This window comes from Rousettus aegyptiacus, unplaced genomic scaffold (assembly GCF_014176215.1).
Source record: "Rousettus aegyptiacus isolate mRouAeg1 unplaced genomic scaffold, mRouAeg1.p scaffold_m13_p_15, whole genome shotgun sequence".
NCBI lineage: Eukaryota > Metazoa > Chordata > Mammalia > Chiroptera > Pteropodidae > Rousettus > Rousettus aegyptiacus.
In genome coordinates this window covers 46,168,506-46,192,903 of record NW_023416290.1, presented here as the reverse complement: position 1 = coordinate 46,192,903, position 24,398 = coordinate 46,168,506, and the positions used below count along the sequence as shown (strand labels likewise).

The window sequence follows — 24,398 nt, the reverse complement described above, 5'->3', positions numbered from 1 at the left end:
CAGTGACAGTTTAGAGACCAGAGGAAGGAAAGTAAGTTGTGGCTACCTATGAAAGAAAGGGGTGTGGGGAGGAAGGGGAAAGAAGGTCAGAGTCAGCAGGGAGATAAGGAGGGAGGCAGAGGGAAAGAAGGAAACCAAGGAAGTGATATTTCACAGAAACGGGGTAAGTTCTGGGGGATCTGTGGCTCTACCTTCATTAAACGGGATAGGTATACTTTGTTAATAAATGTACTTTGAGTGACTTATTCCGCTTTTACTTCAGAGATAAAAGTAGGAGTTCAGAGCATGTCAGAAAGGGACTCAGTCTTTTGATGAGTCCATGTCTCCCTCACTAGGTAACGCTGTCAGGTGACTCTCAGCAAGCCTCAATTGTTCCCTGTGACGGGGCTGTTTAATTCTCATGAATGATTTTGTCACTCTTATGATTATGTTGATGACTCAAAACCTTTTAAAATTGTGGATGATATAAATCTCTGCGTGTATACATACATATATACTCACTTTGTTTATAATAATGAGTTAATATTTACTAAATGCTAACTACATGCTATGCACAAGTTCAACCTCTTTGAGTGTCTAATTTATTAAATTCTCATACATCTGAATAGGGAAGTTGTACTGATCAGGAAACAGGGACAGAGCATTTATGTAACTAGCTTGAGGTCGCAGAGCCAATAAAGGGAAGAGCTAAGATTCAGACTCAGGCAATCTAACTACTGAACTGATGTTCAAAGTACAGACATCCTTTCCTTCACGTCCTACAACGTTCCCATTTCCCATCTGTAACCAAACATACGGAACACATAAATTTTTTTTTATGGGCCTTACCATCACCATAGAGCCCGAGATAAATGGCGCCTGGATGCTGGTTGACAGAGGAGCAGATTCAGGATGGAGGGTAGCGGTAAAGTTGGTTGATTTCAGGACTCTGAAGAATAAAGTGTGTTACTTTGAAAGACATGAAAGACCATTAATGCCGGAGGAACTACAATGCCACAAAGTATAGAATTCTACTACGGTCTTCCAGCAACTTCAATGGCCTGGAGGTTCTGACCTTGGCAGAGGAGGGCAAAGGGAGAAGCCAACCTTCAAAACTAAACTCCCTTGGTGGCATCTGCTCTTTCATTTTAAATCTGTAAAATCCCCATTGCAGATTTTCTTGCATTTTATCACAAAAGGATTTATCGTCCAGAATTTTCAATTTATCCAACTAAAGAAGTAGAATTTCAGGGAAACAGCAGAAATGGAGCTTGGGGCCATTCCTTTGATTAGCATCCAAATCCTGCTCTCTTATGATTATCTGGCAATCAGTGTGTTTCTGACATAAAATTAAAGATAAGCCTGATTTCAAAAAGAAAGAAAAAAGAAAGAAGGAAAACAGAACAAACAATTACACTAGAACTTGTGTGTTTGCCAGGTCATCTGGTCTTAAGAGCTCTGTCTTGCACAAAACATGGACAACCAGACCATCCTGTGGCCCTGGGGACAGGAGAAATGATTTGGTGAGAACTGTCCTTTCCGTTTCGGGAGCCATCTGGGGCCGGAGACATTCGGAACCTGAGCGGCTCTGGGTCTGGTTGCTGAAGCGTGCTTACTGAGGTGGCAGACAAGTCTATTTGTCTCCACTGAGCAGGGCGAGCTGTCAGCAGAATGCTAAGTAGCTATTTTAGCAGTGCTGATTGATTCGCAGAGATGGCACAGATGTGACCTCCTTCGTCAAAGTCAATGTTTTCTTGGCCCTCAAAATTTCAGAAAAATACAAATGCAAATGAAAAATAATGACAAGGCTCACATATTGCCCCAGAGTCATTGCCTCAACAATTACTAATGCCTGCTAGGTTTCTAGCATCCGGCTAGATGCTGACAATGTCATAAAAATCATCGAAGACATAACTCCTGTTCTCTATGATATTAATAACGATAAAGTAACACAAATTATATAGTTTTAAGCATCACAGAATTGAAAGTTTCTTTTGCCACATATATTGTGCTTTTTAAATTAAAAACTACCAAACCTAAGCATGCTTTGTACGTAGTCTTCTTTTTACCTAGAATTCCCTTCATCTACCCAAAGAAGCTCCATATATTATACAAAGTCCAGAACGACTGTCACCTCAATGACGCGAAGCCTCCATGGCCACCCCCACACCGCAACCCTCACCACGTTCTCCGTGCCCTCTTTACAGCCCACCCACAACACTGCAACACTGCCATTCAAGGTGTTATTGTCGGTATCTGGGTTCCTGTCTGAATCCCCCTCTCAGTGGGGGACCTCCTTTAGGTGAGGTCCTTCTAGACTCTGGCTGTTCTTTAGAATCATCTCTGGGTTTAAACCAGACCCATTGGATTTCCAGCATGTGAACCGCACGTCTTTATTTTTATTTTGCTTTTCATGGGTGGTGGTGTTGACTTACAGTCAGGGCTTAGAAGCACTCACTGGTGCCCGATTCCTCTTTATAACGCCAGTGCCAAGAACAAAGCAGGTGCTCAAACGATGCTCGTGGACTGAATGAATTACTCGCATTCACTTTATGTCTCTTTGCAGGTAAATATCTAAATTATCTGTGACACCAGCTTGCTGGGGTCAACTCAGATGTTTTTGTAGGCTTTTCTTGAAGATCTTTGGCCCCAGTGCTTTAGTATTCTTGTAGGTGGAAATATTTTCTTTTGAACAGTAATTGCATGAAGTTTTGCAATAAACAGGTTAGAATTTAAAGGGATTTGTTGCCAAAATGTGACAAAGAAATAAAGATTAGTTGTAAAAGGCCTCTCTGTATAGTCACACACATGTCCAAATTCAGACTAGAAAAAAATCCCAAGAAGTTATGTATTCTAAACTGTTTAACCAAATTTCTAACTGCCCAATGGACATTCATTCAGATAACATATTCAAAACAGAACTTACTACATCCTTCCTAAATAGCTCCTTCTCCTTGTTAGAGGTAATGACTGAAGTTTAGGTGGTAGGAAGATGGTATTATATGACCAAAGATTCAGAATGAAGAAATCTGGCCTTGCCTCTTGTCCCTCTTCCACTTGGGAAGAGAAGTAGCCACACAAACAGTAATAGCAGAATCTGAATCAAGATATCACATCCCTAGTATCTGAGCCACAATGCAATAACCCAGTGAAATATTTTGTGGTTTAGAACACACTGCTTGGGCTGCAAGCTGAAGTGAGCCATTCATTTCTTTTCTACTATTTAAATTGAAATCTTGAGAGAAGCACATTTAGTTCTCCCTGTGCAAAGAGGGAGTAAGATGCAGAGATGGATGATCGAGTCTGCAGAGAAGGCCTTGGCCTGACTTACCACTCAGCTCTGTGCCTAGAGGAGTTCCTGGGCCTGGATCAAGGAGCCACACTTTGCCTAGGTTTATTTACCGAAGGGCCAAGAGAGGGCAAACAAATAAACAAACAAACAAATAAATAAGAGCATGTGTGTCCAGCTGTGAGACAGAGCAACCCTGTTTAGGAGTAAAACAGCCCAGAGAATGTGCTACTCTCAGACAAATCATACTCAACACCCCTGTCCCCTTGATGGAGGATGTAGAAAGAGAGCAGAAGAGGGCCTGGAATAAGAGGAGCCGCCTTGAGCGACTTCTTATCCTGCTGGCTTCTTGTCTAAAGGCAGCCACCTCAAACTCCAAGCCTTCATGCCCTCACCCCCACAACAAAGGATGACCCCGCCCAAAACATCAGTAATCCTGAAGCCAAGAAACGCTGGATCGAAAAGCATATTTCTTGAGCCCTCACTTTTATCACACACGAAAATACTGTTCTTTACATTTATGATCTCATGTTATTCAAACAGAAGCCCCTTGATGAAAATATAATCCCCATTTTTAGATGAGGAATTTGAAGCTCAGAGAAATCGAGTAACAGCTCAAGGTCCCGGATCTGGAAGGAAGCAGACAGGGATTGAAACCATGGTTTCTGATTCCCTCTCACACGCATCCCTCGACCTCAGAGCTCCCTATTTCTCCTGCGAACTCATGTCTCCCTTTCATATCCCTGTGGTCACTGGCATAACTCAAGCTCTCGGGGCAGGGCCTGGTGGCCAGTCAGCCCACAGCCAGTTCAGTGGGCTCAGGTTTCCTCTGTCCTCAGCCCGACGCTTATGCAGAGATGGTACAGTTCGAGTGCTACCTAAGATAGGATTCATTAAAAAAAAAAAACACTACCAGTCCTTTACTTTGAAACTCAACCATTTATTCATTCCCTTCTTTTGAACTAGACTTGTCTTTTACATGTAATTCTGGAATAATGGCTGATCAATGCAGATTATGTGGTCAGAAAGAAACAGCTGGAGAATAAAAGTGTTCAAAGTTAGAGCATAGATGGGATTTTGGATAAAATAGATCTAGGTTCACCTACGTTCCAGCTTGGACTTTCTTATCTCTCCTGTTTCCTGCACTTTAACTCACTCCTCACTCCCAGCCAGAAGAGCCTTTCCCAGTTCCTCAGACACACCAAGTTCTTTCTTCAGGGCATCCACTCATAATCTTACTTAAGAACCAGCTTCCTCCTGCAGTTCACTTGAGTATCACCTACTTTTTTGTTCAGGCCTCAACTTAGATGCTGTTTCTTTAGCGAGGCTCTCCACTGACGTCCCTCAATCTAAGTCAGCTTCTCTTCTTTCATTACCCCTCGTCACTGTATTACATTATTGGTGGTGTTTGTTAGCGTAATGCCTGTCTCCCCTACAAAAAGGAAAGAGCTCTAGCAGGGCCGAGGCCATGTCAGCTTGGTCCACCAATGCTCAGCCCCATAGCCTACATCAAAATATATTTTCGAATGAATGAACAAATGAAATTGGTTAAGTTACTTAACCTCTATGAGGCTATGTCCTTATCTACTCCATGATGGTTTTAATTCCAGTCTCTCAAAGTTAGTCTTAGAATGAAGCACGGTGCCGTACTGAAATAATCCAGTATAAGTGGACAGTAGTTGGTGCTCCATAAATATTATTTGAGACCTGGGAGGTCTTATCTTCTTTGACTAAGTTATCTTCCATGTGACTTGGGATAAGTATTCTGCCTCTTGATGCCTCATTGTTTCCTTTTACCGTGAGGTCACACTATGTGAAAACACTCGAAAGGCAGTAATATAACTTTTTATTCATCCATGAATTTATGCTGAGAAGTAAAATATAATTAAATAGTTTCAGATGTATTACTATATAATTTGTGTAAGCCAAATAGAGGCAAATCACTTCTCCATTTAGCAAGAAGTGATGCTGATAGACAGGGAGTCAAAAGTTACTGCCCCAAATCATGTTATGACTTGGTGAGACAGTCAGATCCTAAAGGGGTAATAGGACTCCAGATTCTCTTTTACTCCTGACTTGGCTCTTCTTTTTACTCCTGACTTGGCTCTTCTTACTTGTCACTTCTCAGGTTTGGGGAAAATTTTGTGACTCTATCCCTTGCCACTGATTCCTCATTAGACTTTCCTGAGTTCATCTTTACCCATTCCGCATTGGGCTGTGTTATTGACAGGCAATGAAATTTTTATTGCCTGTGTTTATAAACAACCATTATTTCAGCTCCAGTCAGGAATGATGTATACACACATTCCTGTAATTGAACACAGCTACAGATGAGTTGATAATCCAATTGACTGATGACTCAAAATGCATCTTCATTCATGGTGGATGGAGGTAAATAAAGGATAAGATATGCATTGTACTGTATCGTGAATTTCTCAAACTTCTTCCTTTCGTTTCTTATTTCTTATGTTCCAGCAACTGTAGAACAGCATGTAGTGAGTGGCCTGTCAAACTCAGGAAGCTGATGGTATGACTGAACTAGTCCCGGGGATCTTCACAGAAAAGGCAGTTGGGGTCCTGGTCGGCTGGAGATTCCATCTGAATGGTGAGTAAGTGCACAGGAAAGCTGTTGCTGAGGGCTTTCGCAATCTCTCCTCGAACAGCCTGGCTGTCCCAGCTGGCTGCTGTTGAAAAGGAACCACAGTGAGATTGGCATCGATTGCACACACATGGGTGACTACTCTCTCCAGCTTCAAAGTACTCTGTGGTGTAGGGGGCACTGGCAAAGTGCTCAGGAGGAGCCAGGCTGGCTCTCACAATCAGCCACAGCTACATAGGCAAGGCAGGGGAAATGCCACCCACTGCAGCAACGTGCCCTGTCACTGTGGGACTCTTCTTGCACACAGTTCTCTCTGGGGTCTGGCACTCCTAGGAGCAGAGTATAGTAGGAGCGGTAAGCCCTGAAAAAAGCCAAGACAGAACTACTATTTCTTCCGTAGCCTTGCTCACCAGTCCCCAAGGATCTCTGGGTTGCAGCCTTGTTTCTAATCAGAATCTGTATTAAGACGAGTGACAAAAAGCAGGAAGCATTTAGAGCTCCCCACAGACATTTCTTAGAGCAGCAACCCTCTCTGCCATCTTTTCTCATGTCCCCAAAGATATCAGGAGGCTGTAAAATTCCCTCCATAGTAACCTGATTACTAGATTCTTCCACTTGCAGCGAATATATTGGTGTATGTAGTGCATGCTGTGAATTCCCTGTAGCCAGGTCCGAGCCTCTCAGCAATGAGAATGTCTGAGAAAACAAAGTCCTCAAATGACCGTTATCAGTGTCCCTGTTCCCTGCCTTGAAGTAACTTCTCGAGTAATTTTTTAGTAGCCTAACGTATCATGCTTGGCCTGAGCTGTCTCCTGAGGCAGTGAAACACCTCCCCGCCACCCAGTTTCCCAGCCCTAGGATACATCATGAACAAAAATCACCTTCTACTTGAGAATAGGTTTTGTAATAAACCCAACATTCTAAGAATTATCTCAGATGGTTACAGAATTTCCAACCATCGAGTAAAAAAAAAAAAAACACCATTAATTTTTACTAGCATATTTTTTTTTATCTTGTTAGAACCTTAAAATTGGAAGCCGTGTCTTCTTTATCTACCCACCTTCAGTGATAAGCAAAGCATCTTATATACAGGAGATACTCAATGAAGAGTTATTATTGAAATTGTGGCTATTATTTAACTCACCGATTGGGCGCCAAGCCAAATAAGTGAAGCCTAATTTTTAGAGTCTAAGGTCTTGAAGTTTGGGTGGCATTTTATCCCTTTATTCTACTCTCTACCCTCTTTAATCGGCCTCAAGAGATGTGATCAGTATCATTGTTTCCATGACAACATTGCCGAGGGGGATAGTCTTCAAAGGTCCTTGGTAATACGAAACACTTTACAGTTGTTTTGACAGGCAACAGACACTAAAGGCAGCTGTATAAAAAGGAGGAAAATTACTCACTTTATAAAACAAGGACTGAATTTTGTCCAGGGCTTTTACAAAACTCACTGACCTGCAGCAACATGAACAGAAAGAACCACTTGGTTCATTGTTAGAGACCAGATGTGCAAGCTGTGCACAGACACCACCCCGTCCACCGCTAGGATGAGCTCTTTCACGCCGTTGTAGTTCAGGTTCTTTGGCACACCTGCCCAGAGGGAAGAGCGGGAGGCTGTTGTTATTCAGCTGAAAATAGTTCATCGAGATAGCTAACTGCAGCTGCAGAGTCCTCGCCCAACTATCACCTTGCTTTCTCCATTTACGTTTCTTGTCTCGAATATTAACAAATCAGATTCACCTATTTCGAAGGGTTTACCATCAATCAAAAGTTCATGAAAAACTTTTGCAGACTTCACTATGAAATAATCAACAACAGTAGTCATTCTTCATTTTCAGGGCATATTATGAAACCAATTGTACTTTCCCAATTATCTTTGTATATACTTTGGAAACAAAATGAAATAACGTAGGATTTGGTATCAGATAATCCCAGTTTAGCATTCTGGCTACAGCTATTTCTAATTGACCCAAATTTTGAAACTCCTTTGATTCGTAGCACACTTGTAATAAAATAGGTGTGATAAGAACAATATGTAGTTCAAAGAGCTCTTTGAGGACCAAATCAGAAAATAACTGCCCTTTGTAAACTGTTACACTATACAAATTGCTAGTTACCTAACATGTCACTTAGTGAACTGTGTTAATAGGTGCTTCTAATATTGTAATACCATCTTATTATGTGGTTGTAAAACTTCTGTTAATTTAGGCGCATTAATGAGGGTTTAATGTCTTGGTTGCAAAATGTAATAGTTTGACTATCGTCCTTGTTTATAGAGGAATAGTGTGGGGCACACGGGAAGTTAGGGAGTCTGGCAGCCAGTCAGCTACTCTGTGAGGCCAAGGGAACTGGGGTGTCTCTAGCTTGGATAAGAGAAGGCTAAGGATTTTTTAAACATTGCGAGGATTGTCATATAGAAGATAAGAGAGTATGAGTGTGAAGTCGCTTGCTTTGGCTAAGTACAGAAGGAGCCAGTGATCAGTTAGATTGTAAAAGACATCAGTTCGATATAAGAATTTTTTTTTTTTAATTAACTCAACCAGCACAGGTAAACCCTTGTCAACTGGAGTCGATCCAAAGAGAATGCTATAGGATGACCACCTTTTAGCCTTTACTTCAGTCAGATACATTTAACACAGATACCTGGTGTGTTTGTTAAAAATAAATATTCCTTGGCTCTATTCCTGTTCTCTTGAAAAAAATTTCTGTGAATGAGGCTCTGAAATCTGTTTCTCAACCTTGGGTGCACACTAGAATCACTGGAGATTTTAGAAATCCTGATGACCAGGTTACACTGAGGATGGATGAAGTCAGACTCTCCGAAGATAAGACCCAGCATCAGTATTTCATAGCTTCTTTGTGTTGCTAACACACGGCCAAGGTCAGGGAACTATTGCACTAACATTTACAAGCCACTGGGCAGTGGTTCTACTTTACAGTGGTTCTCAAGCTTGGCTGCATGTTATAAAACATCAAAGCCACCCTCACCCCAGTCAATTAAATCAGAATCTCTGGATATGGTGTCTGAGCATAAGTAATTTTAAAAAGCTTCCCAGATGATTGTTATTAGCAGTTGAGAAGCATTTACTTAAAGAAGTAGGGCATCCTTTTAAAAAGGAATGACCCTCCTTTTTCAGGGTTTAAGAAACTTGTTTATAGGGATTTTCTCCCTGGAGCTCAAATTCTGCCCAGTTTAAGTTTGGTTTAATCTCAATTCATATTGTTTCATGGAGGTGACAAAAAGCTGGTCAACTTGTTCTTTTACTCTTTGAGTTGCACAAAGCTCAGGTTAGTAGAAACAAATTAAGGAGTTTTTGCCTCAGATTAACCATAGAATGTATATAAATCATGGATGAAGTTGTTACATTGTAATAATAACAACAGCAACAACGACAACATACCTTTATTGAGAACCTACCATAGGTCAAGTTTAGTGCTAAGCACTTTATTTATAGTGATTACTATATTTTAATATTTACAAGAACTCAAAGAGCTAGTTATTAATGTTACAACTCCTAAATAACTGGAAGAGAGGAAATTGGGAGTCAGAGAAGTTAAAAAGCTAAGGCCACATAGATAAGTGGCATGTCAGATTCTGAAGTTCATGCTCTGAGTGTAAAGTGTTATGCAAATGCTAGATTCTAGCTTCCACAACTCAGAGTTGACTATTATGCATAGTATGTCATCTCTGAGGAGTTTCATTTGACCTTTGAAAACCTGCTGGCATTCATCTAGGACCCCTAAGATAAAGTCACGATCCCATTACCCTTTGTCTCTCTTGCCTTGTTTATCTCTTCACTTTTAGGCAGAACATAAGTCCACTATTATTTTACTCTATGATATAATGTTGGCAAGCAAGAGGATACGCTCCCACTGGATGGATATGCCCTCAATGCTCCATCATATCCTAGAAACCTTTTTTTCTGAGGGAGAGCCTGCAAAAATATTAACGCATTGAGGAAAATACTCAAATTAGTGTTTAAAAAATAAGTCCCCAGATTAAAAAATACATGAAAAAAATTATTCACCATCACTCATAATTAAAGAATTGTGTGTGAAATCAATAGGATGAAATATTTCACCTAGCAGATTAGAGAAGAATAAGCAGTTTGATAATATCCGGCGATGGGGAAGGCGTGGAGAAATGCACACTGCCAGAGGCTATTGGCCAGAAAGAAATCATTATGGTGCCTTTGGTAGAAATGCAACACCTACCGTATTTTAAAATGCTCATTACTTTTAAAATAGCAATGTTATTTCTAGGAATGATTCCACGGATATACAAGCACTGAAACTACGTATGTATAAGAATCGTAATTATACCATCGTTCGTAATGTACATCAATAAGCGAGTACATGTACACAGTGGAATACTTTGTAAAAGAATCAGGTGTTTCTATATATGTACAAATATGGAAAGATCTCTAAGTGAAAAAATCAAGGTTCAGAGCACAATATGTATCAATTCAGAATCCCATTTGTATAAAAAAATATATACACATACTCTATATACATATGTTACATATATGGAATATGTGTTATACATACTTACACATTTACATATGTGTATAAATATAACATGTACATCATATATGTAAATGCGTAGATATTTTTGAAAGATATATGTCAAATTATTAGTAGGTGTTACTTTTGGTGAATGAGACTAGGAATTCAAAGGTGGGAAAATGGGAAGACTTTTAAAATTCATTTTCTACCTTTCTATATTATTTTAATATTTTCCCAAAGACAAGTATTTCTTTTGTGCTAACCTAATTTGAAAACCTAGTTTAAAATTAAACATCTTCCAGTTAGGAGTTACCTGACAGTTTTAATAATTAGCTATTCTTTCTTTAAATAAAATACAATAATCACCAGAGAAGGTCTATACTGAGAGACAGAAAAAGCGGAATATAGACACCTCAAAATGTGCACCAATTTGTCTTTTATCTTCCTTTAAGCCACTAAGTTTCATAACAGTAACCACAACCGTGGCTCAGTGCCAGGCCCTCAGGAAAGGAAATGGATACACCTGTGACTTGACAAACCAAATACTGTCACCTTCCGAGCAAAGTTCGCTTGTTACTCAGTGACATTTGACTCCATTTTTGTTTCACTGTTGTCAACACTATCATCTGCCAACAATTATAGCACCCACTGAGAACAAAACCCTTAAATGTATACTTGGCAGGGAACGCTAAGGGAATGTGAGTTGTTTTGAAGGCAACTGTACTCTGAGATAGTGTCTACCTTTTTTTTTCAAAATGTGTTAGACAAAAAAGAAAAGTTCAGCCATTATCCAGATATTTTTGATCATCTGGATGTTTGATATGATGCAAACCTCTAGATCTGATTGAACTTTCTAGGTGCCAATCCCAGGACCCTCATGTAGGAATCTAAGCGGTATGAAAAGACTAGTTGAGTGGTTCTCAAGGTGTGGTCCCCAGACCAGCAGCATCAGCATCCTGTTAGAAATTGGCATTCCTGGAACCCACTCCGGATCTATTGTCTTAGGAGCCAGGATTGGGGCGGGGGGCGGGGCAACAATCTGTTTTTTAACAAACCCTCCAAGTGATCATGATGCCACTAAAGCTGGGGACTGCTGGCCTGGTCTAACAAGGGTTTTAGCAAGTCCTTCACAGTCGTTACAACGCTGCCTGAAGGATAGATTTATATAGTCTGTCTTAGGTCTGTTTAATGTATTTACGGGTAAAATAATATTTTTGCAATATCTCCCTGCATGTCTAACTTTAGTGTTTGTAAGTATTGTTTCCACACTGAGACATATCATTTAACAGTTGTTAGTGGAAAAATAGAAGCTAATATTTTTTTATTTGTTCCCATAAGAACAAATACCACAATATTTGTTTTTGCAAAAATTCCTTATCAGGTTAAATTTTATCTATGATGAGAATTCACAGTGAGCATGCCCTCAGGCCATTCCCTTTCGTGGTTATAGAAAAGAGAAAACATGGACCTTAGGAATAATCATAAAATCACTCCTACCTTCCATGAGTAAGATGGAGAGGTCCCTTAAGATAGTGACGGTACTGACCAAAACCAGGATGGAAAAGACAAATGTGCAGATTGGGTCGGCGATTTTATAGTCTGGCTGGAAAATATAGGGGCTTCGGTTAATTGAATTTATGCCTCCTTAACAGAAAGTCTGATTAATAAAATAAAGTAAACTTTCCTGTTTCTTTCCCTCTCCATCACCCTTTCACCCTCCTGACACTTGACATCCCACTCAGAGGAAAGACTTCCTGAAGACTCAGTCCTTCTTTTAAGCTTTAAACTACCAGCTGCTGAAGAAGGAAGAAAATAGGACATGCTCTCCTTGTAATTTAAGAAGTAAAGGGAAAGATGTCCTTGAGCGTTTTCTTAAGAAGCCTGATTTAACTTCTCCTAAATGAATAGTACAGAGTATGTGATGAAAATATGCACCAATTTGAACACTATTCAATGGCTTTTTGGCCTTAATTATGATGAGAAGAAAGTATGTCGTCTGCTCAGAGGTGGCATCTCACCAAGGTACAGCTGGAGCTTGGTCTTGGCAGACTGCAGTTTGTTCTTCTCCTTCCCAAGTATGACACATACTCGAGGCAGGCATCTTTGTTACAGTCTTAAGAGTATGAGCCGAGGCCTCATTCTTGCATTCTCTCACCACCGAAACCCTTGGTCTCAGGGAGAAACACCTGCTGTTCTGCCTCTGATGACGTTTTATGCCGTAGGAGTCTGTGCTTCGTTATCTCTAAGAAACTCGGCATCAACCTAACTTTTATAAAGAGAACCCTCAAACTCCTCTAACCCATACAATTTTCAACTATTCTGTCTTAAACTTAAAGCTTTTAGTGAGCATTTGCTGAACCAAATTCAGCTATGTCTTCGTAATTTATATTTGCATGTCTTTATTTTTTAGTAAAAATAATGTAGAGTCCCTGCTCACTGCGCAACCATGATGCGAACAAACAGAGCTAAGTGCTGTCCTCCATTAAACCCGCCTCCACCCCACCCCACCTCTGTTGGTTCTTGGTATTACCAATAGAGACCTGTAGTGAACATCTGTGTAGGGTCAGAGGCCCACCCAGGATTCATTGCCACTTTCTATTAATGCCCTGACCTTTCAGAAAGAAGTTACCTCTTTCCCATTTTGGGTGATATTGGTGGGGCAGTCCCCAACCCAGCAGCAGGTACAAGACCCAAATTAGGTCAATTAGACACCCTTTCTCAGAAATGCGGATCTTTAGCATAGCGACAAAACAGGAAAAAAAAATTTCGTTGAGTAACATTCATTTCAGCATGATGTCTGGGACAGAAGTTGGGTAGTTTCTGAAATCTAGATACCAAAATTCACCCTTATTTCTAGCTTGATTTCTGTTTGGAAGTAGGCCAATAAATTTCAGCCAATAAATTTATTTTTTGTTTAAGTGAGCTAGATATCTTTTCTGTTACTTAGAGCCCAAGAACCCTGAGGTATTGATGTTTGCATTGTGGTCCATGTTAACCACATGACAAAATGAACTACTTTCTTGAAAGACTGGCAGCCTATAGTTAAACACACAGCTCTTAGAAATTTGGAAAGTCTAAGGTTTCGGGCTTTGAACATTTGTTTGTTTAAACCTTGCAAATTAGGCAAACATAGGCAGTCCTCCTTTGTTTAACTTAATTTTGGAGTGTCAGCTTCTGTACTACAATCTATAAAATTACTATGACGGTGAGTAAACTCAAACATACTCACCTTAAAGTAGATGATCAGTGCGCTGATTAACACGCTGATGCTCTGAAACAGATCTCCGAGGGCGTGCACGAAAGCCGCTCTGACACTGGCGTTGCCTTGGACTGCCTTGTGACTGTGGCTAGGGCGTCTCTGGTGTAAAATCACACTTAGTCTGAAAGAGAGAACAATGTTCTCAGCACATGAGGTTAACCCTTAAGAACCTAGACAGCATAATGGAGAAGTCCACAGTAGCATCTGTTATCCAAAATGGCAGATTGGTAAGATATTAATGCTCTAAAATGTACTGTTTTTGACTATTTTTGAACCCATACGTATCATAGAATGTAAAATATTTCACACAAGGACAATGAAGATGCACCTCAATTTTCTCGTCCACCTCTCTAATGCTCCCCTTTTCTACATTAAAACTGGAAATATCCCTTCTTAGATGAAAGCCAGGTATTTGACAGTGAGGAGGGGAAATATTTATTGAGGGTCTGCTAAATGCCAGGCACCGAGCTAGGCTTAGACCCGAGCTTTGGTGGCAGCTTAATTCAATGTGTCGGTTCCAAGTGCAAAAAACAGTAGAAAGGGGTAAAACAAAAGGAGCAGGGAATTTCATCAGGATTGCAGGATTGAATTTTAATCTTTTATTTTACTTAATTTTATTCACTTCCATGAGAATTTGAAATTTGAGTAATTTCTGATGGCTAGTGGTGGGTATAATTATGCTTATGTTTATGTAGCTCTTTATCAAGAGGCCAAAATGTATTAATATGTTATAAATGTATATATATATATGTGTGTGTGTATGTTTATATATGACACATTGCAAAATTGAACATCTCCTATCCAAGTCAAAGAGCTAAATAGTAGGCACTATAAATTATGTACCTATCTATACTTATCTATAACTTTAAGAGGTATTAGACCAAAGGTAAAATGAGGGAGGACCTTTTTACTAATGACCAACAAGGAGTATTTTGCCTAGAAACTTTTCTTGCACATAGAGCAACAAAGGCTTTTAAAAATTATTTTTAGGACCTCGTATCCCAGTCCGTTTTCAGTAAAGTATTAAATCTCAGGCCATCGCCACAAGGTAGACTGAGCTATCCACCAGTTAGGAGTTACCATTTATGTACAAGGGGAGTCTGATTTAATTGGAAAGACAAAGCAATTGAGTTGGATTTGAAAGGTTACTGTTAGAGGTAAAAGGCTAAGAAGGGAAGAAATGTTTCAAGCAGAGAAAATTTAGCATTAGGCTTTTTCAGTAATATTCATCCTAGAATCCCTTTGCAACTTCTTTTGGAACTTTCTGTCCTGATTTTGAGTCTCCAAGGAATAGGTTTATTCCCAAATTATGGTTCTGATATCTCTGTATTCAGACAATATATATCTAGCAGCACTTGAAACCTGTAATCTCAGTTCTGGGAGAAAACATTATAGTCACTCGTATTCTTATCCATAAATAACCACCTAATTGCACGGGGAAGTCAGTGCTCTTCAAATCTCTTGTTTCTCTAAGCACCTGCAAATGAAGTTCGAAGTTCAAAAGCAGTTGCAGTAAAAAGAAACCAGGGGTGATAATCTGTTTAGAAAGTAGAAATCAGTCATCGAGGATCCAGATTTATGTGGTAGTTAGCTGGGCATATCCATCTTCGTGTAGCACTGAAACAACCTATATGACATATGACTCTTGGGAAATTATTAATATTTTTATTCTTCGTGCTGCCTTATGGACATATCAGTTTCCTTATGCAAAGATGATGCCATTGACCCCCAGTCAGTGGGACCTGTGCTCTGGCTTATTTGTCTCCTAGTGGTGATAGAGTAGCATTGATCTCCATGGTGCCAATGTGAAATACATTTTCAGCACAACTGGGTGGAAATAGAGATCTAGTCAGTGACAACAGATGAAATACCACTCTTCTAATGTTTCGCTCAGATATGTTTGAGCAATAATTTGCAAACTAAGAGCTAAGGACTGGAGGCAGGCACAAGGTAAAGGTATTAGTGTGACCTGAGGAGATTTTTCTGGGTGTAGATGCTCAGATCCTCCTCTAATTCCAGAGATTCCATTGTGCCCTCTCTTTTAAAAAACTGCTTAAAATGCCATTCCCCTATCCATGTCTTCTTCACTTTCATGTATAAACCTACCACATGGCAGGTATCGCATTGCATTGCAAGATAGACAGATAAATGACACATAGATAGTTTCCTAGTGCTGCTGTAACAAATTACCACAAAGCCTTTGTGGCTTAGAACAGTGTAAATGTATTATCTTATAGTTCTGGAGGTCAGAAGTCTAAAGTGGGTGTTTAGGACTGCATTCCTTTTGGAGAATTCATTTTCTTACTTTTTCCAGCTTCTAGAGGTCATTTACATTCCTCGGCTCCAGGCCCCTTCTTCCGTTTGCAAAAGCCAGCAATGCAGAGCCTTCTCTCTTCTCTGACATAATGTTTTCTTGTGGTCAGACTGGGCCTATGTGTATAATCCAGGATAATTGTCCAATCTCAAGAACCATTGTTAATTTAATCACATTTGCAAAGTTCCTTTTGCTATGTAAATTAACACATTCAGAAGTTCCAAGGATTAGAATGTGAATGTGGAAATCTTTGAGGGGCCATTATTCTGTCTATCATGGATGATAGATAGATGATATAGTTTTAAATAGGGTTGTCCAGAATTAAACTATCAAATGGGAAGGAGCAAATTGACCTAAAAAGATCAAAGTCCTGGCCTCAAAACTGCATTGTCATGACCGACCAGTATGGCAATGATCACATGTCCCAAACAATGGTTTTAGACTGCCTAAATAAGAGAATGGACCAACGGGTAGAAAATTAAGAGAGTTTAGCTAACACACCTTTAGGAAGGATTTTCATGCCGTTGGAATGATGAAAAGATAAAGTGTTTCTGAGAGAAATAAATTTCCTGTTATTAATTCTGTTAAAATATATAAAACCAATGACCATTTTATGGGGATGTTACAAAAGAGAATTCAAGAGTAGGAAGAGAACTGAAGTAAATAAAATTTAAGATTCCTTCTAACCCAGTTCTCTGGGAGCCCATAAGGTGTTCATGTAAAAAACACTGAACAGGGTCACATCCCGTATGGAACCATAAGTATAAACGAGGGAGCAGAATGGCTAGGAGCTCGATTCTGAGTCTTGGTCTAGATTCGAATCCTGGTTCTACACTACCTCACTGGCTATTTATTTAACCTCACTAAGCTTTAATATGTTTAAGAGAACATAGAGCTTCATAACGTAGATCAAAGAGTTCTTAGCACAGTCTCTGGCACATAGGAAGTATTCAAAATGGTAGCAGTTAGAAGCTGATATTAAAGCATGTTTTAACTTAAACTAGCAGAACCAGCCTCATTTTCAGTCATAGAGCCATTTGAAAACTGTTAGGTCTCTACTATCCTTGCAAGTAGAGGAATTAAACAAAAGCTAAAAAACAACAGCGAACACGTGTATGTCCAGACAGGATAAAAGCCAAGCTTCATGGGCAGTGTGTGGAGTGACTTACATAATGTTGGCTGCCACCGCGCAGCCTGAAACGATGATCATTAAGGTCGCCTTGATCTGGTAATCGGGGTATAGCAGGCGCTCGCATGCCAGGTACACCAACACACCGGTCATCACCCAGATGCACAGGATGGACAGCAGGGCACCAAGGATCTCTAAGGGTTCAAGTACACAGACCCCATCCACAAGGAATTCATGAATCACCTTAACCTCCTCCAGAGTCATGAGACATTAATGCTGCCCACCCCTGCCCCATGTCCAAAAAATGAGGCTTCAAAGGAGTTCACTCCGTGATCCATACACTGAGTACTTAGATGGATTTCAGTGCTCAAACGAGGCTATTTAACATTGCATTCATAAAACACCAGCTTCTCAGTTCATTATACTCCTTGTGACTCAGTAATTTCCAGCAAATTTTAAAGCATATTAATTGCTGCCTACCCTTGCTGTTTTTTTTCCTTGGGGACTTTAATTTTAGCAGGTGCTAAAATGATTGAAACTTATTAGGAAATGAAATAATGAGGCACAAAGAATAAAAGGTATTTAGAAACTCTTAATTTCTCCATAAAACGTTTATAACTTCCAGTGCCAGTACCTTCAGTGGATGAAAATAGTAAAAAGGGAAGGCTTCAGAGGGTACTTGATGAAAAATGAGTTTCATTTGCTAACCTGATATACTGTAAATACAGAGGTAAGCGCACAGGTATATCAATACTCTCACTGCATTTTAAGAGCAACAATAAGGAAAAGAGCATCAGAATGGAGACATTTACATTAATATTTAAAGATAAGATAGTGTTCAGTCTGCCCACTGAGTAAAGTACATTCAGTCATTTAGGAGTTTCTTAAGACCTCGCCCTGATCGGTAACTCAGTCTTGCGATGGCTTCCAAAAGCCCACAAGGATCTAGAACCAGCCGAGGAGTCAGTGGTCAGACGCATCTCACCCCTTTAAAGCAGAGCCACGTAGCATATTGCTTCCCAGACGTCCGTCATTTGTATGCAGCAGTCAAGATTTTTGCCATGGCCACATGCTACCTTTCTTCACTGACACTTAATATTCTCTTTAAATAAACGAACTTCTTATGCTTAGCTGCTTACTAAACAGCGTTACCCATGAAACTGCATGTTCGATGTGCCGGTTGATTTCCACCTCCGCATCTATAGCAGTGCTGCCTAATACGGCAGCTGTCAATCACACGTGGCTGTTTAAATCTAAATTAAATTAAATTAAAAATCCGGTTCTTCAGCACTACCAGCCACACTTAATGTGTCGCCATGGCCACATTATACTCTGTATTGTAGAACATTTCCCTCGAAGCCGAGTCCTCCTGAACAGCCCTGGCCTAGCGTGTCAGACTTCCATGGCCAGGGAGGGAAGGGACAAGCAGTATTCTAAATTCTGAGTCCTCCCTATATTTACAAAACGTTCTATGTTTACAAAACAGCTTTGACCAGTGGTATCAGAACGAGTGAAATACAAGTAATAATTTACACAGGCAAAGGGGGGGCGCTCAGCCGAAAGTCATCTTCAGACCAGTTGTCACAAGCTCTTTTTATTAATGTTTTTTGCCTCATTTCTCTCTCGCCGAATGTTAACGGGAAGGCAGCTCGACACACCTGCAGTGATAAACTGTTCGGTGTGAAGTTAGAACTTCCTATCGTTCCGAGCTTGAAAAGCCGCAGCCCGCGGCCGTCAGTCCGCCAGCTGCGGTGAGCATCTAGCGTCACCTTCCCGTGACGCCGGGTCAGCCTGTTGGCCACCCCTGCTCTGCCCTCCGTTCGCCATCCCTTTCCATTCCCGAGTTCCCCGTGAGCTCTTCCCTCTCCGTGACTCTCTGGTGCTCGCTGCGCCTCACTTTGCAAAGTGGTCTGAGCTTTACCCATACTCCCTCTCAGGTGCAGAGTAACTTAATGAGTAATACCGTCTGCGCACACTGGGACCCGTGGGCTGGGGTGGTTGCCAAGGTGACGCGTGAGTTCCTGCTGCCCCACTGGCGTAGAGGTAGCATGATTAATCTGGCTTTCAGATGAATTAACATTGTGAACACACGTTCCCACAGACACATCCCTTTTATCCCGCGTACCAGAGATGTGCCTTTGAGGGATTTTTGAACAAGGCTTCGCTTTGTCCCTTTTGATTTTACCCTTGGTTCGACTCTGAGGCACTACTCTGCCATGAATGCTTAATCAGTGAACTGTACCTGCTCGGTGCCATCCAAATGTCAGCCGCTTGGAGGGGGGCTTGGAGGACAGCCACAAGGAGAAGAGGCTGAGCAGGAAACTGGTCAGGTCAATTAAGAGGTGGGCGGCGTCTGTGACAACAGCAAGACTCCCAGCAACGTGGCCACCTAGGAGGTGTAGAACATGATACAGGGTCAGGGCCCTAGAGGGCAACTAGGCTCGTACGCACACTAACCACAGTGGGCGAAAATGCCACAGAGTCGCAGAGCCGCACAAGAGAAATTTACATCGATCTAATCCACCCCTTCTTCCCAATTTTACAAGAAACAGACCCAGAGAGTGGGCGGGATTAGAACATGTAGAAATGAATTCCCAGGGGAGCGTAGGTGCAGAGATTGGAAAGCGTGGGCACACTTGGAGAACGTCCCTGTTAGACTGGGGCATAAGAATTCTAAAAGGGCAACACAGAAAGATGAGGCCGAAAGGTGTAGGCCGGATTCAAAGGGTCTCATCCTGCAACCTGAGGACCTGGACTCTTGTCTGTCAGCCAGATGACAACCCGGCCCGCCGGAGAGTTTCTGCACAGCTTTCTTACTTACAATTTTACCACAATCTTCACCACTTCCTTCTGCTCCACTAATTCATGCTACCTCGCTGAGGTCTCTGTTATAACTAGTGGGGAGCAGTGAGGAGAGAGGGCAGGCACCTTACGACAGGGTTCTTGGGAGCGACAGCAATCTGATAAAGCACAGGAAGAGAACCGAGCCGTGGAGCCCCGCCGGCTCTTCTCTCCATTCACTGGGCCCCTTCTGTTTCTCTCTAGTTCTCCTGTGAGAAAAGACCTTCAGCCGCTAACGTAGAAACCAAAGGAAGCCTTGTCCCTTCCTTCCCGAACAGGGCGTGTTATCTGAGAGCAGTAACTTTTGTTGCCCTTACCACAACTTCCCAGCACAGCGCCTTTGCTGACTGATTAATCCTCCCGGCAGCTGTTTATTGCCTTCTGTACCAAAAGCAATGGAGGCTGTCAGTCACCAGCCCCTCCATCATCAGGCTCACCTTGTCGACTAATGATTAAAAAAAATTACATATATGGTTCATAATTGCAATAATCCCCACAGACCACTGGCTCTAGTTGTAGTTAATAACTGGTTTGTCAAAGTTTAATGGTCCGAAGCAAAGTAGTCTTCAAGCTTGTTACTGAGCCGTCTGCAAAAATCGGAATGATTCATTAGCCAGAAAGTAACATTTTGCTAACAAATCAGCTGTCCTTTCAATTATCCTCTAATGTTGTTCTGTCTGCCCGATAATAAAGCTGTGTTAATAATGCATTATTTCTTGCTCAGAAAATGACTACATGCAGATAAGTGGCATGCCACAGTCTCAGCGCTGAGTGATGGTGATGATTCCGTGCGCTGGGCTAACATTGCGGCCTCAGACACGGAAATAAAGTCTTTCAGGGCTTCTTCAGCAGGCTCAGCTGAGTCAGGGGGCAACTGAGAAAGAAAAATGGCTCACTTTGGGAAAAGCATGTTAATATGGAGGCCCGGGAACCAAGAACCATTTTGCAGCCATCAAAGCTACTCATAAGAACTATCCAGAAAACTGGGGTCAATCATGCTGAGTGACTATGGAGCCAACTGCTTGCAAAAGGAAGTTTGCCACTGAATTTGCATTTGCTTCTGAACGCATGGGGTATTAATTGACAGTTAATTCAACCGTCCGACCAGTATTTATTGAGCCCTTACTGTGCATGGTACAGGGATCAGGTATACGAAGATGAACAACGGTAAACAGATCACGGCCCCTCTCTTCAGTGATCTCATTATCTCATACTCATGTACCGAAGGCTAGGGGATTAGAAGGCCACTCACGCTGGGAGTATGGAGGAACTTTTCACAGGAGAAGTTAAGAACTGGCTAGAAGACAAGGCATTCTGGGGGGGCGGGGAGAGGTAAGAGTGAGAACAAAAACAGAAATGAAAGAACATGACACTTTTGTGGAAAAGCAGGAGGTGTGGAGTGTTGGAGGAATAATGGAAAATGAGACTGGAAAGGTGGGCTTGGGATCCTTGTGTGGGTCATCATATATATATATGTCACACTAAAGAACTTGAATGAAGAGGATCTACTTATGATTTTTTTAAACAAATAATTATTTTTCATTAATATCTAAGATTTGAATAAGATCCACTTATGATTTTGAGGCAAGTTTGCAGCATGTTCAGATCTGTAGTTAAGAAATAGATCTTCGCCAGCAGTACAGAGGCTGATTTAGAGAGAGGGGAAGATCCAGGTTAAGACACAGCAGTAATGGCCAAAGGAAATTATAACTAAGGAAGTGGCACTCATATTTCTGGAATACCTGACAAGACACAGAGAGCAATACACTTATAACAAGGTAGATGGGGCTCCAAGGACTTAGCCCTGCAAACAGCCCCTGCTCGGGGCCCGTGGGGTGAAGATGACAGTCGGAGAGCAGGGGGGCCACCAGGCCTGGGTCTCACAGTCACCTCAGATTTACAAAGTCAATGTTAACTACACATGAAGTTTTTCTGTGGAGAACACAGACGTGCGGACAGAATTTAAAGAAGGAAATGTTTATCTGACAACATTATCCTTGTTTCCCATTACTGGACTGTACCATCGTATGCTATTAATTTATATTTTCTAAATTCTTTGTCTTATAAATAGCATTATTATACTATATAACTTGTCAAAAACTCATGGAGTTATTATTTAACAAGAATTTAAAACATACCACAGTTTGCATAGGCATGTTTTGACATTTCTTAAAATTTTAAGACCAGGAATCTCAAAAAATATAAGTGGGCTAAACCGGTGAAACACCCTGGCCAGTGGAAAGTACGTTCCCTTATCAGTAAAGCTTGTGGTTATCCTACCACCCAGCTGTATCTTTTTCTTACTAAGAGAATATTTCACTCTGAATTTCTCACCGTCTTGCCCAGCCTGCTTCCTGCTCTATTTCTCTAGCAACCTAGTGCTTCCTCCATCCTTGCTTAACTCTAACAGTCCTGCTTCAGCATGCCTTTTCCTGACCACTCCCCATTTCTTCCAGTAATAGCCATTGGTGAGCTTATTTTTTTGTGTGTCAGTTCTCAGTGTCTGTATGTCTGTCTTTCCAAATTGGGATACATGTCTACATCTGCAGTGTGACTCTCCTTGATGGCCTTTTTACAATTAGGAAATTTCACAAGCAGTCAGAGTCCTGATTCAACAGGCCCAAAGGCCCGTTAACAGTGGACACGTTGATGTTTACAGACTTCAGTTCCTTCCCCCAATCTGCTCTGCACTTGTGGGCAGTTCCCTCTCTACATACAGCCCCATGGCCTGGAATTCCTCTGTTTTAGATGTCAGTGCCTCCCCAAGGCCTACAGAATGAATCCTGATTCCCTAGCCAGGCTTCACGGTCCTTTCTGAAGCCTCAACTACCACTCTAGTTTTATTCTCTACTGACCATGTTTTACCTACACCACTGCCTTAGATAGGTTCTTTCATTTGTAAGTCCTAACTGCCTAACTCAACCTAGCTTGAACAACAATGACAACAAAGTCATAATAATCGATTGGCTCAAAGAACTGAGAACAAATCTAGGTAGGATCGGATTGGGTGCCACCCAAACCGAAGGTTCAAAAAATGTTGTTGGGGCTCCACTGCCTCCAACTTTGCTGTTTATCATCCTACTGAAGACAGACTTCCTCCCTCTCAGCAAGTAAGTGGCCTCTGGAAGCTCCAGGTTCATGTCATTTCAGCATGGGATTTATAGAGGAAAGAGAGAGAACTTTTCTCCCCAACCTCACTATATAAAGTCCCAGAGAGTGATTAATCCAGCTTGGTATCTCACACCGCCTTGCCTGTGGGCATGAGGCAATGGGCCAGGAAGACCAGAGCTGTTACCAGCACAAAGAGTGTGAGAAAGCGTGCTGAACAGGCAGTGACAGTCTGCTACCAGCAGTGGTACCCGTCAGACGACACATGTATGGCTACGCATCAGACTCACGTGACTTACTTCCTAAAAACACATATTCCCTGTCCTGTTGCAGACCTACCCACTCAAAGTCTTTCCAGGTAAGGTGATATTTACTACCTCCTGGACCACAGAAGTAATCAGGTGTTGCTCATTCAGCCCCCTCTATCCGAATTTCCTCTCATTTCCCTTTTAGCCACTTTTCAATTTCTACCCATCCCTCAAGGCCTTGCTCATATCCCATATGCTGCAGGAGTAATCTGAGGATAAATATCGCTTTCTCTGACATGCTCAAAAATGGCTTTAGGGAAGAGGTGACCTGTGGGTTAGGGCCTAGGATCATGGCCAGGGTTTTGATGAGTGTGGAGAGTGAGGAGAGTGCTTTTACATTCATAAAAAAGCATAAGTAAAAGCTACAGAGACTTAGGTACAATGATTATTTTGCATGGAATAAACAACTGAAACAGAAGACTCAAGTAAGGTAGTAAAAGAAAAGGATTGTTAGTCAGCTTGGCAGCCAGATGATGGAATGACTTGAAAGCCTATGTAAGAATTTTTCATTTTGTTCAGAGCTTTCCAATGTATTGATTTCTGTCACTTGGAGCAGCCAGTTGGGGCCTAGCACAGAGGTAGCCCCTAAACCCTCGTCTTCTTGCTACAAGCATCTTTGTCAGTTTATTCTAGGACTCAGTAAAATTTCCAATGCCTGCCAAGATGGGGAAAAGGTAGCGAAGGACTGATCTAGGTGAAGGAGAGCCATGGAAGAATTTTGAAGACAAAATTAACATGAGAACAATGTTTTAGGAAAATCAGTTTAAAATAAATACAGCTCAAATTCCAAACGATTGTCAGTATCCATCTAATTTCTTTACTGACAATATCACTTTCTTCTGACTCTAAACTAAAGTCAGATTAGCACTCATACACTAATTATTAAGAATGAGAAGGAAAGGAGGAGACTGATTTGCTCACTCCAAGTGAGTAGCTTCCCATTTCCCACCACTCCCAAAATATAAGTCATTTTACAAGCAAACTGTCAGGGCATAAAAAAAGGCACAAGAAGAAAAGTGAGTTCTGTGAGTGGGAGACCATCTCATTTCAGACTATTGATTAA

The 24,398-nt window shown here is 41.3% G+C and overlaps 1 protein-coding gene and 1 long non-coding RNA gene across 7 annotated transcripts in view; one reads left to right on the top strand and one right to left on the bottom strand.

The window, feature by feature from the left end:
- Nucleotides 1-5,842, top strand: part of LOC107507154 — a 275,445-nt gene extending 269,603 nt beyond the window's left edge. Inside the window, exon 4 of the long non-coding RNA XR_001596104.2 lies at nt 5,744-5,842. This is a non-coding gene — a long non-coding RNA (uncharacterized LOC107507154). The remainder of the gene's footprint in view (nt 1-5,743) is intronic.
- Nucleotides 4,206-24,398, bottom strand: part of SLC30A8 (solute carrier family 30 member 8) — a 121,316-nt gene continuing 101,123 nt past the window's right edge. For 3 of the 6 annotated variants that reach the window (XM_016138179.2, XM_016138176.2, XM_016138178.2), the window contains 6 exons: nt 19,321-19,467; nt 17,119-17,272; nt 13,606-13,756; nt 11,874-11,979; nt 7,326-7,460; nt 4,206-5,952 (listed from right to left, as the gene is read on the bottom strand). In XM_016138179.2, the coding sequence (XP_015993665.2) occupies nt 5,807-5,952; nt 7,326-7,460; nt 11,874-11,979; nt 13,606-13,756; nt 17,119-17,272; nt 19,321-19,467 (839 nt within the window). In that variant the 3' untranslated portion in view covers nt 4,206-5,806. Of the gene's footprint in view, nt 5,953-7,011; nt 7,246-7,273; nt 7,461-11,873; nt 11,980-13,605; nt 13,757-17,118; nt 17,273-19,320; nt 19,468-24,398 lie in introns of all 6 variants that reach the window. The other 3 variants (XR_001596102.2, XM_016138177.2, XM_016138180.2) reach the window with 3 other exon arrangements.